At 32.9% G+C, this 14719-nt stretch overlaps 2 protein-coding genes across 2 annotated transcripts; both read left to right on the top strand.

Annotated features, from left to right (window-relative positions):
• Positions 1–879: 879 nt before the first annotated feature.
• BRS1 (alpha/beta-Hydrolases superfamily protein) lies at positions 880–6949 on the top strand. Its single transcript, XM_068608073.2, has 9 exons — positions 880–1844; positions 4215–4322; positions 4523–4618; positions 4719–4811; positions 4888–4970; positions 5068–5453; positions 5572–5667; positions 6364–6469; positions 6565–6949. The coding sequence occupies exons 1-9, from the start codon at positions 1580–1582 to the stop codon at positions 6706–6708; spliced, it is 1377 nt and encodes a 458-aa protein (XP_068464174.1). The 5' UTR covers positions 880–1579; the 3' UTR covers positions 6709–6949.
• A 3512-nt stretch (positions 6950–10461) lies between these two features.
• LOC137807436 (ribosomal RNA small subunit methyltransferase G) lies at positions 10462–13740 on the top strand. The gene is made up of 4 exons (XM_068608081.2): positions 10462–11657; positions 12667–12737; positions 12839–13238; positions 13336–13740. The coding sequence occupies exons 1-4, from the start codon at positions 11544–11546 to the stop codon at positions 13528–13530; spliced, it is 780 nt and encodes a 259-aa protein (XP_068464182.1). The 5' UTR covers positions 10462–11543; the 3' UTR covers positions 13531–13740.
• Positions 13741–14719: the final 979 nt, after the last annotated feature.

Raw genomic sequence — 14719 nt, 5'->3', positions numbered from 1 at the left:
GAAAGCTAGAATTGATTTACTACTTTTGGTGTTAAATGCATGATTGGAATTTTGTTGTTTGAGAAAATAATTGTATATGCAGCATTTATGATTCTTACAGCATCAGCAACATCACTCTGGAACAAAAGTGAGGCGACAAGAACTAGCATTTTCTTGTGAGCCCTCATCTTAATGGTTGGGAAAGAGTTGGGGCCAGCTGCAACCACTGTCTTATATGTCAAGGAATCGATGGCTCCCTCCATTAAAGCTCACAAGAAAAAAAATTAATGCAACCCCACATCACCTTCTGCCTCTTTTTCCTTCTAAGTATGACCACAAGTTAGCTAGTGAAGATCTAGAATAAAGTATTATTCACTCTCTTCCAAAACCATACTTTGAAATTTCTCTATATTTAATGCAGATTCATATAGAGTATTATTTTAGAACACAGATAACAAATTGTGTATGTATGCATTAGTTTAGCTGGCTTGAGGAAGTTGAAGTTGGGAATAGCGACATTGCTAAGCTACCTCATGTTACACAATCTTCCAATCCAAGTTTTAAATTGATTTCATTGAAAGTAAGTCAAAATGAAACTTAATGAATGAAGCAACTGGAATGGTTTGACCAAATAATGCTAACATTAAGGATCAACTTGTGTGCTGTCTCTAGTTTTTAGTGTTAGTTTATTTTAGTCAAATACAAGGCCAAGTGCAGCAGGCTATATTGGATATATCATTGCACATGAATCTTCCAAATTTGCAGCCTGCAAAGGAAAGAGACAAAAACTTTTCTCAACAAACCATATAATATATGTATCTACAAAGAGTCATGACGTAACTCATGACAAAACTCACTACTAATTTAAGTTTTTAAAAGCATTAAGACAGAATTTCTTCTGTGATTATGTGAATAGAGGAACACCTGTGGAGAGAGAACTTGTTTCTTAACTCATGATATTGAAAGAGTTTTCATCAACAATGTTGTTTTACATGACTGATTTATCTCACATTGAGTCTAACTTATGTTTGAAAAACAGTTATTCTAAAATTTTTACCACTTCTCAGCATAACCTTAAATATCTTGAAGTGTATGTATGATGCTGATGGCCATTAATTTGAACCAAACTGTGAGTGGTCATATGAGATTGAGATAAAGAGAGGGAGGGACGGAGAAAGCAATGCATATTATGTATGTTTGTTTTCTAATTTGTTCTCATCGGGCATGAGTATCTGATTAAAGTTTCAATTTCCTTGTACAACTCTCTCTCTCTCCAACTTGGCATGCAAGTTGTCTTTAGTGATGCAATTGAGTCCACCCTATGAGTACCTTATAATTGAGGCATCAACATCCTCAACAGTTCCATGTATATACACATATTCATATATATAAGCTGTCTTGCATATAATTCTAGCTATAGCTACTGCTACCCTTCCCATCTCTTTTATCTCTCTCCATAGATCTTCTGCAAACAACACATTTAGACTTTTATTAGTAGAGAAATATAGAGAGGGAAAGGGAGAGCATTTATATATTCTACTTGCCCTTAAACCCTTTGGTGTGTGTTATTAATACATAGTTTGAGTTTTAGAGTGCAATAATGATGGCATTCCAAAGGAAGGTTCATACCTTCTTCCTGTGCTTATTATTTATCTTTGCGTTTTCTTCCTTTTTTGCTGTTGCTGTGCCAAAAGAGCAAGAGCAAGATCGGATCTCAGCACTTCCAGGGCAGCCACGTGTGGCATTCTCTCAGTTCTCGGGTTATGTCAGTGTGAATGAGCAACATGGTCGAGCACTCTTCTACTGGCTCACTGAATCTCCCTCTTCCCCTCAGAATAAGCCTCTTGTTCTCTGGCTCAATGGAGGTTAGTCTATGATTATATATATATATATATATATATATACACACACACATATATACATACATATATATTGTGTGAGAGATAGAGCTTCAACTCCTCACCTTCAATTCTACCTACTTTTTGTCTTTACAAGGCATTGTCTGTTGAACATATATGTATATTTCTTTCCACCTTTGACTATAACACAAATTAGAGTTTCATCCTGTTAATTTATATCACACAAATGATAGAAATAAAATTTTAATATTGTCATTGGAAAAAACAACATAAACAATAACTGTGTGTTTAGTCTAAATATATATATATATATATATATATATATATATATATATATATATATATATTACCATAGAAGGATATTATATTTATGTAGCGATCCATTGTTGTTAATTTTATGTGCTTAGGAGAAGGTTCTGTGCAAGTTATAATGAGGATATGAATTGTGCTGCATGCACCAGCTAGGAATCATAAGAACTGCCAAAAGAACACACACTGTACAGCTGGCTCTTCCAACCAAAACGAGAGAAAAGAGAGAGGGGATTGAACATTTCATTTGACAGATGAATTCTAGAATATATTTATTTGGTATAAATCTAGTAAAAGCCAAAGGGTATTGAACATTTTGTTATTCTCTTTTAAAAAAAGAAAGCAAAGTAAGCAACATCACTTCCTAAAGTTTATAAGATAATTAAGTTGACTGAAATTTAAGTAACTTCTTAAGGATTTTGAAAAAGAAACTGTGGTGTATGCACATTTAGAACTGAAGTTTGCAGGTAGGTTTGCAGAATTAAGTTTTTGAGTATTTCCCTGAAGCGTGAACATTTTTTAAATCTTGATGGTTTGTGTTTCCGTGACTTGGTACTTGCTGAACCATTAAGCAAAAACCTTACACTATTGCACATGTTGAGTGTTGACCGTTCTCTGAAATGACCAACCCTATCTACATTGGCCTATTAATGCACCCATCTACCTCTCTGCCACACTTCACTATTTCCGTCTTCTTTTTCTCTTCAAAATTAACAGTGTTTCCTTCTACCATGTTCTACTGATTCGGAGGAACAAAAATTGACAACAACCAGTTTCAAAAAACGAACAAGTCTTTCTGCACAGATGGAGAAAATCAAAGAAAAAAAAAGAATAAGAAAAAAAAAACCCTAGGGTGGCCCATGTGTGACCGCGTGATCTAACTCTGTCTGTATCTTGTTTGTGCCATATTCGTTCCATTTCTGACATATATTCCCTGTTTGGAAGAACCTATTCCATGATTTATCCAAGAAAAACAAAACCTTTTTGTTCCCTCTTTGTATTTTAGGTTGAAAAACAAACAGAAACAACAGCAACTCAACGCATAGTGAACTCTAACCTTCCATTTTGTACCTCCAAAAAGATGCTTATTTTCTCATTAATTCTCCCTTTTTGGGTACCTGTCTCTCTCAATTTTTTTAGGATATTCTCATTTTTCTTGGAATCACACCAATTCATCCCAGAGTTGTTTGACTTTTTCATTTGTTTTCTACGTTTCAAATTATATGTTTTCATAATTTAATTGGGGTCCATCATAAAGTTTACCTCAATTTGATTAATTCATGAATTATTGTTGTAGCATTAACTTCATCATTTTTTAATAATGACTTAAATCATGTATAGGATTATCTCGTTATCTAATAGAAGTTAAACTAAAACAATTTTTTAATATTTAATTTATAATTTTAACAACCTTTGTGTATGCAAACTAATATACATGCAATACATGAAATACTAGTCAATATGAACAAAGTATTACTTTTTTTATATTTAACTGTATCCTTAAGACCTCTAGCAATTTTTTAAAACCAAAATATTAAGTAATCAAAAGGTAGTATTAATATAATCATTAATAACCTTATCTGACAAAGACAAAAATTTCAAAGAAAGTCAAGACATGGTGATGCTGCAAAATGCCACTGTGGTCCCTTCCAAATTCCTGGACCAGACAGTTTGAGATCCTTATCAACACCCCTCTGAAACTGTATTAGACAACAAACCAAAAAACTATAATGGTTGAAATTTAAGGCTGAAACTTTATGGCTTTATATAGTGATGTGGTAGGCATGATAGGGATTTCCACATTGCACGTGCATATCCATATCAGTTCTCAAATTAGGATGAAAAGGGTATCAGTGAATGTCTATTAAGCATAGGAGAGTGATAATCAACCTTAAAGCTTCAAGTAAAACATGACAAGGAAACTAAGTATCAAACATTAGTTTCATCACTACACAAAAGGGCATCTGTATAATATAATTGCTTATAGTATTTTGAAAAAAGACCATTAGATAAAACTTGCATGTGTCAAATCACAGTGAACTGATAACTTTGGTACTTCTGGTTCAGGGCCTGGATGCTCATCAGTAGCATACGGAGCATCAGAGGAAATTGGGCCATTCCGTGTAAACCAAACTGGATCTTCTCTATATCTCAACCCAAATGCATGGAACAGAGGTAATGCGCATCAAATCAACTGTTATGTTTGGTATAGTGGCTAATTCACATCGTTTACAAATATATCACACAACAATAAGTAGTGTTATAACGTGTTTTTTTTTATTAAGATTTCTCTTTTCATTTATGTCACCAACCTTTCAGAATGACAATATATGAAAACACAATTTTCTTTCTTTTTTCAAATTGGTTTCTTTCAGAAGCAAATATTCTTTTTCTTGAATCGCCTGCTGGTGTTGGCTTCTCATACACAAATACCAGCTCTGATCTCAAAACTTCAGGGGACAAAAGGACAGGTATATATATAAACCTGAAGGGTTGTTGAAGTTAGTTGAATTGTCACCATTTTCATAACTACTTTTATTCTATCCTAATAATTTCAAATTTGTTACACAGCTCAGGATGCACTGATTTTTCTAATTAGATGGTTGTCAAGGTTTCCACAGTATAAGTATAGGGAGTTTTACATAGCTGGGGAGAGCTATGCAGGTATTTGAACTAGCACCTTCTGATTATGTTTTGAAAATTTTCATCTGACACTTGGTGTTAATATTTTATGTTTTAGGGCATTACGTCCCTCAGTTGGCTAAGAAAATCCATGATTATAATAACAAGAATCCCCAGATTATTAATCTCAAAGGGTTCATTGTAAGTCAATTTTTTTTTAACTCTGCTAAGGATCAAAATTACATCATTTGGTGTTAGTGATATACTTTGCATTTTGCTTGCAATATGAAAACTACAGGTGGGAAATGCTGTGACTGATAGCTACAATGATGGAATTGGAACTGTCACATATTGGTGGAGCCATTCTATGATATCTGATCAGTCCTACAAATCTATCCTCAAGTACTGCAATTTCACATCAGAAGAAACATCTAAAAAATGTGATGATGCTTATAGTTACGCGGTTAACTATGAATTTGGAAAAATAGATCAGTACAGCATCTATACCCCAACGTGCACAACATCACAAACTGTCAGGCACATACGATTCAAGAATCTTCATATGATTTCAGGATATGATCCGTGTACTGAAAATTATGCAGAGAAATACTATAACCTCCCAGAAGTGCAGAAAGCAATGCATGCAAATCTTACCAACATTCCTTACAAATGGACTGCTTGCAGGTTTGCTTTTTCACTACGTTTTACTGTTAGCAGAAACTGCATATTTTGCTTTTAATAAATTGAAATCAAAATTCTATGAATTTACAAGTTTCAAAATATGCCTTTGGTTTGTTGACAGTGAAGTGCTCCTGAAAAATTGGAAGGATTCTGAAATTTCTGTGCTGCCTATATACAAAGAGTTAATTGCTGCAGGATTGAAAATATGGGTTTTCAGGTATAGTTTTAAACTGTTTCTTTACATGCAATTATATCATATTTATTTTATGAAAGTATATATCTTTATCACATTCGCAACCAATTCAAGTTTGGCATCCTTTGAAATTCAGTAGAAAACTTAATTTTAATTATATTTCTTATTTCTAAAGACTTTAATTTTCAAAATATAAAACAAAAATATTATGATACTTTCATAATAATTAATAAAAAATTATTTAAACATGTATAGATTTCTTATATTGCTAAGTTGATCTTATAACCTAAGGTTTTTTTTTTCTGGTTCGTTTTCAAAAACTAATTAACCAACCACATAACTTAGTCAAATATAAATAGGAAATTCTAAGTCCTCATAACATAATTACCTGTGATCTCATCAACTTGTTTTATTTGTCATTGCTGACAGTCTCTATGCTATCATTTTACAAAGTTTCTACTTTATAAAATGTACCCAAAAAAATACTACTCTATATGAAAATTATATTACACAAAAAAATACATTTAATGTCTTTAAAATATAAATTACAATACAAAAGAAATCAGGAAACATTACAAGAAGATTTATAACTATTCTTGACTTTTTGTATAGAAATTTTTATTTATAACTCTATTCAATTTTGTATGATCATGCATACATACTTTATATATCTGCACAATAGAAACTCATAAACACTGTTCTGGTTTTGCTATAATGCAGCGGGGACACAGATTCTGTGGTTCCAGTGACTGCCACGAGGTTTTCTCTGAACCACCTTAACCTCAGCATCAAAACTCGTTGGTATCCATGGTACTCTGGTGGACAGGTATTATAGTTAATTAACTAAATTTGAAGACCATAAAACATAAGCATATTACACTTACCATGTTTCTCACTAAGGTTAATTCATGTGGTTATTAGGTTGGTGGATGGACAGAGGTGTATAATGGTCTAACTTTTGCAACAGTAAGAGGAGCTGGCCATGAAGTTCCTTTGTTTCAGCCTAAGCGAGCTTACACCCTTTTCAAGTCCTTTTTGGCAGGAAAGGAACTACCAAAACATTGACACATGCACTGTAACACTTTTATTCATGTTAAATTAATGCACCATTCATTAATATATCTCAGTTTCTTGTTCAATCACACAAATTCTACTACCAACTTCATCCTTTTCTTCACAACATAATAAAATCTATTTTTCACTGTAATTATGTCTCTGTTTGTTTACTCAATAAGAAATGATGTATTAGACAAATTAAAAATCCTATATATACAACAGTACATCATAAGTAATTTGTTTTCATGTATATTATTAAGAGTGTTTTATTTTTAATTTAAAGTGGTACCAATATTAAAACCATTTTAGATCTTATAAATAAGAACGAAAAGTTTTAAATACTATAAAACATTAATGGTGCATATTAAATAAATAAAACCAGTAAAATTTGATTATTTTAAATATATTGTAACTAATAATAATAATAATGTACTTTGTAAAAGTGGATTAGAAAGTACTTTTAACATGTCTCAAAAGGAAAAAAAACTCATTGATGAAAATAAGAGACAATGGAAAAAATATTGCTTTGTAACAAAAAAAGTCAAAGAATAAACAACCGAATAATCTGGCCCATAGTTTTTATTGGGTCAGCTTGTGCTTTACGTGAGAAAATAATTTTAAATTTTAAATTACAAAAAAAATGAATTGATTTTTTTTTTCAGAAAGGAAAAATGGTAAAATAAAAAAGCAACTCCACTAAAAGAGTAACTATGTGAAGGAAAAAGAATAAGAAGAAAACTCCATTGCTAAAGATTTTTCTTTTTCAAAATGTATCCATGTTCATCCTGAGTTGACGAAACAATTGGAAAGTTGGTGAGACTCATGTTTTAAGAAAAAAGTAATGACAACTACTATCAATATGATATTAATAGTATAACTATTAAGTCAACTACTTACTTATTACTTATTAATTATATGTAAAAATTATCATATTTTACGTATGAAAAATAAAAATATTTCATAATATATTATATAAGAATACGCAAACTTCATACCAAATTTTATAAAATTGAGTTTGATTTAAAGTTTAATTTTTAATATGATATTAAAGTTATTTAAAATTTATTTTAATAAAAACCATTCATTATATAGTATCATGTACGAGTTGACAGCTTTAACCGAATGTTGAAGATCATATATGAACTAAAGATGAATATATTTTATAGTATACAAGAATTAGTTTTATGGGATTGAATTAACTTAAAATTTACTCCTTAATACAAAATATCATTAATACTAGTTAATAATTAGTTATTAATTATGTTTCAAAATAATCATTAATTAACAACTAGTTATTAATTACTTATTAATTATGTATCAAAATATCATTGACTTATATAGTATTATCTATGTATAGCTCTTTAAATCACTCACGTTGGATGATGCAGTCAAACATTGATGATGCACATAAAAACTGTCTTGCAGCTTTAAAAAGAAAAATTAAACGGAATCTGGTCATAAAAGCACAAAAAAAGTTTGTTTAACAGTGAGGAGAAAGAGAGCAAATAATCAATCACCAAAGCTTTATTACCTCAGGGTAACCTTCAAACATTACTCTGCATTACACATGAGTAATAAACTATGCAACTTAGAAGGCAATAAAACTTTAAGATAAACTGAGCATAGAAAGATGAGGTCAATGATGGAAAAGGAGATAGAAACATACCAGCAAATATCCTGAGGTTCAGATCAAGAATCCATATCCCTTTTTCAATTCAAAGCCAAAATCTGTTTTCTACTGTGACTAGTATGAATGAAGTTCTGTGATTGATGATGCCCTTCATTGTCAGTTAGCACTGATCCAGATCAAAACAAAAACAAAAACGACCACAAAGGTTGCTCTACCAACTGAGTTAGACGGGCTTTTGAAGTCATCTTTAACATACTCAAACAACATAAAGAAAACTGACACAAAAACCTCCTCCACCCCAATCACATAAAACATGATAAAGTGAAAAAAGTTTCAAACTTTATTGAACTTAGGAGCAACCCAAAGAAAAATGAATGAAGGGAGAGGAGGAATTGACTGAAGGGAAAGGTTTTTCCATGGTGTTAGAGACACTGTTGTAAATGTATGAATTGGACAATGAGAGTGAAAACTCGGTTTGTACTTGTGTTTAAGATTAGTGGTAGATTGGACCAATCGTAAAGTAAGAAACAAGTCATCCTTTCGAAATGGTTTCATTGTCGCATGCCATGTGTTTGTCACTTGCTACTGTCAAATTTACACCTCATCAGATTGGTCACTCTTCCTTTTTCTTTCAATGATTCAAAACAAGGTGAATAAATGTGTCCTTAATTTCAACTTTCGAACTTCTGTTTTACGTTATAAACCTGAATACAAGATAATATTTAGAAAGAACTATCCATTTTTCTTACTTTTCGTTTTCTTTAAAAAAAAATCGTAGCATCTGTGTAAGTCTCTCCTCTTCAAACTTTTCTCATAAATTTACGTAATTATACATGATTATGTAAATTAATTGATAATTATTTTTGGTGTTTAAAGTTATTTTCTTTAAATAACAGTTTTTCATAAAAATAAAATTATTCTCTAAATTATGTATAAGGTATATTTATTAAATATAAACTTCTATAATATTATTAAATATTAAATTTATTGCTTGTCAAGGGGAGTTTAATTACTTTTGTAAAAAGGACAATTTTAAGTTTTTAATATCTATCTTTTTAACAAAATAGGATAAAGTTTAAACAGCGTTATATAAAAATAGAGAAAAAAAATGAGTAATTACTTTGTAGTCTTCTTCAACCATGAATGCAGAGCTGTTGTTCCATCAATCTCTGTAAGGATCCGAATGCAATGTTTATAATTTAAAATAAATGTTTAATTTACAGTAACTTTTTTTTTACCGACGTGAATTTTTACTAATTGACTGATTGATTTTACGATATTTTTGGGGGTTTTCACCAATTTTTAGGGTTGAAAAAAAAAGTTTAGTACTTTTTTGATGAACAGAGATAGTTGATAACAGAGAGTAGAGTCTCACAAGTTGCAGTAGCAGTGGTGGAGAGTTGATGGTGAAATATTGACCGACAAAAATGTTAACAAGTCCAATAAACCAAACTCCAACATCAACAGGCACCGGCAGCTTTATTTTACCCTAACTTCTGTTCACTGCTGAATTTCAGAATCTTTGTGTTAGGAGAGTTCTCTGCAATGCGTGTGCTAGTTTTAAATTTCTTACCATGCTTTCTGTGGATGCTGGGTAGTGGGTGGGTTCACCTTTTCTACAGCCAATACTACCCCTATCACCACACACATTAACTACATTGCCCCCATTACAAGTTTTTTTTTTTTCACCAGCACATGCACTTTAGTTGCAGTAAACTTAAGCATGTAAGAATAATCATAACCCAAATTTAAATTATGAAAAGCTTTTAGATTTATGTGCAAAACGAGTTAAAAGAAAAGGGGTGTTGAAATGGAGAAATGGGATCTGAAATGTGGGAGATAAAGGAAAAGAAAGAAATGGTGATGGAGCTTTCAATGAAGAGAATTAGTGGCTATTAAGTAGGTAGGTTGGTGTGACTCACAAAAGTCTGAAAGTAGGTGCTGGTGGGATCTTGGTAATTCCATTCATGAAGATGGAGGAAACATTAAATATAAAGATAGGGATGGAGTTGGGAGAGTGTAGAAGACAAAGTACCCAATCCACCCTTTCTCTCATGAGATGATGTAATGTGGCAATTGGGTGTGGGATTTTTGTTCTTTACTTTACCCGCTTCATGATGAAAAAACAAACCATGTTGGGTTTTCTCTTTTCTCCACCCAGGACAGGGGTGAAAAAGCAGAAAAAGAAGCATGAAAATGAATGAGAAGGGTAGACAGGTAAATGCAGAGCAATTGACTATTGGAAAGAAATAAAAAAAAATGGAAAATAGAAAGAGTTGGGGGAGTGAAGTGAAAGGGGGATCTGTATGATTCCTAAAAGCCACCATGGCACGATGAGGGAGGTGGGTTTGACAAGGGCAACAAAAACCAAAGTACTGAAAGCCAAAACCAAAGCCTAAAAATAAGGTTGGAACCAACAACTGCTACAGCGTAGCAGAGAAACAGCATCATCCCATCATCTCATTTATCTATCCCTTTGCCTTTTTTTCCAGCCCCTAATCTATGTATCTATTATCCATATCTATCTATCTATCTATCTTCACTACACTACCCTCTTTCTCTCTCTGACCCATTCACATTAACGTTCCTTCACCTATTTCTCTCTCTACACAGACACCAACAACAAATGACACACACAAGGAAAGAAGAAACATGGAAACTCCACGCATCCATCCTACCATCAAAACCAAAGAGTCCACACCACCCTCTATCTTTCTCTCTCATCAATGGCCCAGCTGGACCAAAATTTATGTAGAAGAAAGAAAAACAAAAAAGAAAGAATGGGAAACAAAAGAGAGAAGTTAGATGTGTTCAAATGTCCTCCAACCAAACCCACCATACATCTCTCTCTCTATTTCACTCTTTCTCTCTCATCTCAACTATGTTCCCCGAATTGCCCTTCTGCAAGCCCCCAAAAAATCCCATCTTCATCACTGGTCTTTCAAAAGAACAATATTTTTCACCGAGTTATGTGGGCTTTTTGGGTTTCTTTGTCTCGGTCAGAGTTTCTCACAGAGAAAACAGGAAAGCGAGAACCTTCTTACCCCTTCACCTCTTCTCTCTTTCTTGGGCCTCTCTTTTCCTATTTCTTTCACTCACGTTTTGTTCCATCACCCCGCACCCCACCCACCCACCTTCTTTCTCTCTTTCTGCCTTTCCCCTTTAGTTTTCCTTTGCTCTTGTCTTCTGGCTTCTCCTATTTCTCTCCGATCTCATGAAGAAGATCAAACCCGTTGTCTCCATGGACCCTCCTTACGAGGCGTATCAGGGTCAGAGGACTCGGTTCAGGCACCAGAGTCTCTTGCAGGATTATGAAGACCTGCACAAGGTAACGCCTTTGTCTTGCTCTCTTCTTATTTTCCTCGAAGGTTGAAATTTTCTGTTCGGGGTTCTCTGGATCTGGTTTTTCCCTTTATGTACTTGGGGCTTTTGGTTTATTTCGGGCAGTGATGGTTCTTTCTTCTTAAAATTATGGATTTTTTGGAGGAATCAGTAAGGGGATCGTGTGTTTTGTTTCATATGTATGATTGTTTGTTTGGTCTAACGGGTTTGTGATGGTTAATTGTTGTGAAAATTGAGGGCTTTTTTCGGGGGAAATAATGAAGGGATCTTGTGTTTAGATTGATACGCCTGTTTGATCATTTGTTTGGATTTGATCCGTGTTTATGTTCCGATCTGATGAATGGTGGGTTTTTACATTCATCTTTGTGTATTTGTTCTCATCTCTCTCTCTCTCTCTGTCTAATTTCTTCGTTTCTTTATTCCCCACATATCATTTTTTTGGACTCCGACCAATTTCTTTATATGCCAAATTCTCGGTGTGCTCTTGTGATGTGAGTTCTCTTAATTTTGTTTTTTTTCTTACATACTTTCAATAAAGCTCTTCTCGGAACCTTTCCTCTGCACAGTTTTCAGTTTCAGCCTCTTGTTTTTTCTGCTAATTACTTTTTAGTTCTGTTGTTTCTTTTGGATTTTGGATTTGTCAATCTTATTTTTCGTATTTGTTTGAACTAATTATATATCGTGAAGAACTGAATCATACTTAATCATATATCGGTATTTTCTTTTCTGGTTGCTAACTTTATCCATGTCATTCCCTTGGTCTTTTATGCTAATTGGCTTTGTATGTTTTTGTTTCATGTCATTTATAAATAATACTTGGTTGTTAGTCAATCTTCTTTTTCATGGTTGCTCACTTTCGTTTTGTCAAAGTAATTTCGTCTAGTTAGTGTGTTTATTTGTTTATTTTCCTCATCAAGTCTTTGCTTCAAAGGTTTTTTGGCAACATAATTTTGCAAAAACCGTTCTCATCAAATTTGAATTTCTAACCTACGCAGGAAACAGAAGCCGTGAGAAGGAAATTGCAGGCTACGGAGCAGAAAAGGTTGATACTGGAAGATGAAGTTAGGTAATGGTTCATGCCTCAAAGTAGATTGAGGATCTTCATAGTTTGGAGTTCATTGTTATTCGTAGTGCTTATCCTCATCACTGTCACTCTCATAACTGCAGATTTTTGAGGCATCGGTTCAAATACTTGCTAAAACATCCGATTCCAAAGCCTCAACCAAAGAAAGAAGTTGTAAAGTCACAGAAGCTCAAAATTCAAACTCCCATCATCTCGAAGGGAAAGAGTTACAGTAGAAAGGATCATACTTCGCGATCCCACTCTGCATCTCATTTGAACCCTAATGGAAAGATATCCAATGTGGCTGAAGTGCCATTGCAAAAAACTAGCCATCTGTTTGATCTAAACCAGAATGCTAGGAATTTTAGTTCTAGTAGAAAAGACAGTACTATTCACTGTTCTGCTTCACCAGCACGTGACTTGAATCACAAAGAAAGGCTTCACAGCAGCAAAGAAGCCACAAAGAAGAGTGTAGCTCCATTTTTTGACTTGAACCAGATATCGGTAATCAATTGCACGTACTGTTTATGTCACTGTCCTTGTTTATGTTTAGTTGAAGCATGCTGATAGTTTTCTCCTTTTTTTGGTTGGTGTGATGCAGAGAGAAGAAGAAGAGTTGCAAGGCAACAGTGAGACCATGAGGATTGAAGAACCAAAGAGAAGTACACATAGAGTTGGAAGTGATGAGCAGCACAACGATATCAAACTCTCAGCTTGTAGAAGTGTTGGTGATGGATCAAATAGGGCAGGGAAGAGGAAGATTTCATGGCAAGACCAGGTGGCATTGAGGGTTTGATCTTTAAAAGTACAGTAGGCTGAATTCTTACCCCTTTGGAATGTCTAGTCTGCCTTCATATGCAACAGATTTTTAACCTTCCATTCTAGTTTTATGTTTTCCTTTGTAAAGATAAAACATACATTATAGAATCATATGTTCAATATATATATATATATGAGATGAAATGGAGAATTATGTTCTCCTAATTCATCATATCTTTCTTCTCCACTTGAGTTGTTTGATTATCTTTTTCCATGGAAAAAAGTACACCAAAATCGTTGTTGAGTTGGTGATCTTAGTTTGAACATAGTTTCTTGTGCTTTGTGGTTGGATTTACTATGTCTATCCATTAGTTCACTTGATAGAGACTTGTTTTGTCATAAGATTCTTCTTGGTTGAGTTCTACCTAACCTATCAACCATAATTAGAAATGTAAGTAAAAAAGAATACTATCTATTTTACCAGAATTTAAGCAAATTTGGGACCTTGGCTGCAAAATCAAAATAGTAGTTGAATGTCTACTATGCAGAAGTTGTTAAGAAGTCTTGAAATATGTGCCTAGTACTGGGCACATGGTTGGTGACTTGTGGTTTTTAACTTGGGAATTATTTATATTTTATTGTCTTGTTGGATAGTAACAAGACCAATTACCAAACAGAACAAAGTCTCTGATTTTGTTCTTGTAATTTAAGTTCATTGTAATTTAGCTGAAGCTTAATTTTGGAAGAAAATAATGTGGAGTAATACCACTTTTCTCAGTCTTTCTTTTTTGTCTTGAAATGAAACACTGAGAAACTGATTTATCTTAGTTAATTTTTTTTATTTCATTTTCTTCTGTTAAGGAGAAATCTGTCAAATATCTTTGGCTTACGTATTAGTCTTTTACTTTTGTTTAGGTTGACACTATAATATTTTTATTTTTGATAAATTTTGTACACATTTTTATTTATTCTTTATTAGTCTCTTTTTTCCATATTGGTCTTTTATAGAAGTTTTAATGTTTTGGTTTTTATAGTTTATTGACAATTGATTTGGTAGTGATTGTATTTTTTTTCTTTATCTTTTCCGTTGAAGGATGGTTATCTTTTTATTTCTTCCAATCTTTATTTAACGATATTCTTATTATTACTAAAATTGATTTTATATAAACTATTTTAAAAATAATTTTCTGTAAATTGATTTGTTAGCTTCTAAGAATAGTTTTTCA

Source organism: Phaseolus vulgaris, chromosome 3, assembly GCF_051622355.1.
Source record: "Phaseolus vulgaris cultivar YP4 chromosome 3, ASM5162235v1, whole genome shotgun sequence".
Classification (NCBI taxonomy): Eukaryota; Viridiplantae; Streptophyta; class Magnoliopsida; order Fabales; family Fabaceae; genus Phaseolus; species Phaseolus vulgaris.
This window is presented reverse-complemented; position numbering and strand designations above follow the sequence as displayed.

What these genes read in the sequence shown, in the direction of transcription:
- LOC137807436 (XM_068608081.2), top strand. Translation starts at nt 11,544, where the DNA reads ATGAAGAAGATCAAACCCGTTGTCTCCATGGACCCTCCTTACGAGGCG. An exon ending in ATACTGGAAGATGAAGTTAG is followed by an intron (nt 12,738 to 12,838) that starts GTAATGGTTCAT and finishes TCATAACTGCAG; the next exon opens with ATTTTTGAGGCATCGGTTCA. An exon ending in TTGACTTGAACCAGATATCG is followed by an intron (nt 13,239 to 13,335) that starts GTAATCAATTGC and finishes GGTGTGATGCAG; the next exon opens with AGAGAAGAAGAAGAGTTGCA.
- BRS1 (XM_068608073.2), top strand. Translation starts at nt 1,580, where the DNA reads ATGATGGCATTCCAAAGGAAGGTTCATACCTTCTTCCTGTGCTTATTA. An exon ending in TTCAGGGGACAAAAGGACAG is followed by an intron (nt 4,619 to 4,718) that starts GTATATATATAA and finishes TTTGTTACACAG; the next exon opens with CTCAGGATGCACTGATTTTT. An exon ending in TTAATCTCAAAGGGTTCATT is followed by an intron (nt 4,971 to 5,067) that starts GTAAGTCAATTT and finishes TGAAAACTACAG; the next exon opens with GTGGGAAATGCTGTGACTGA.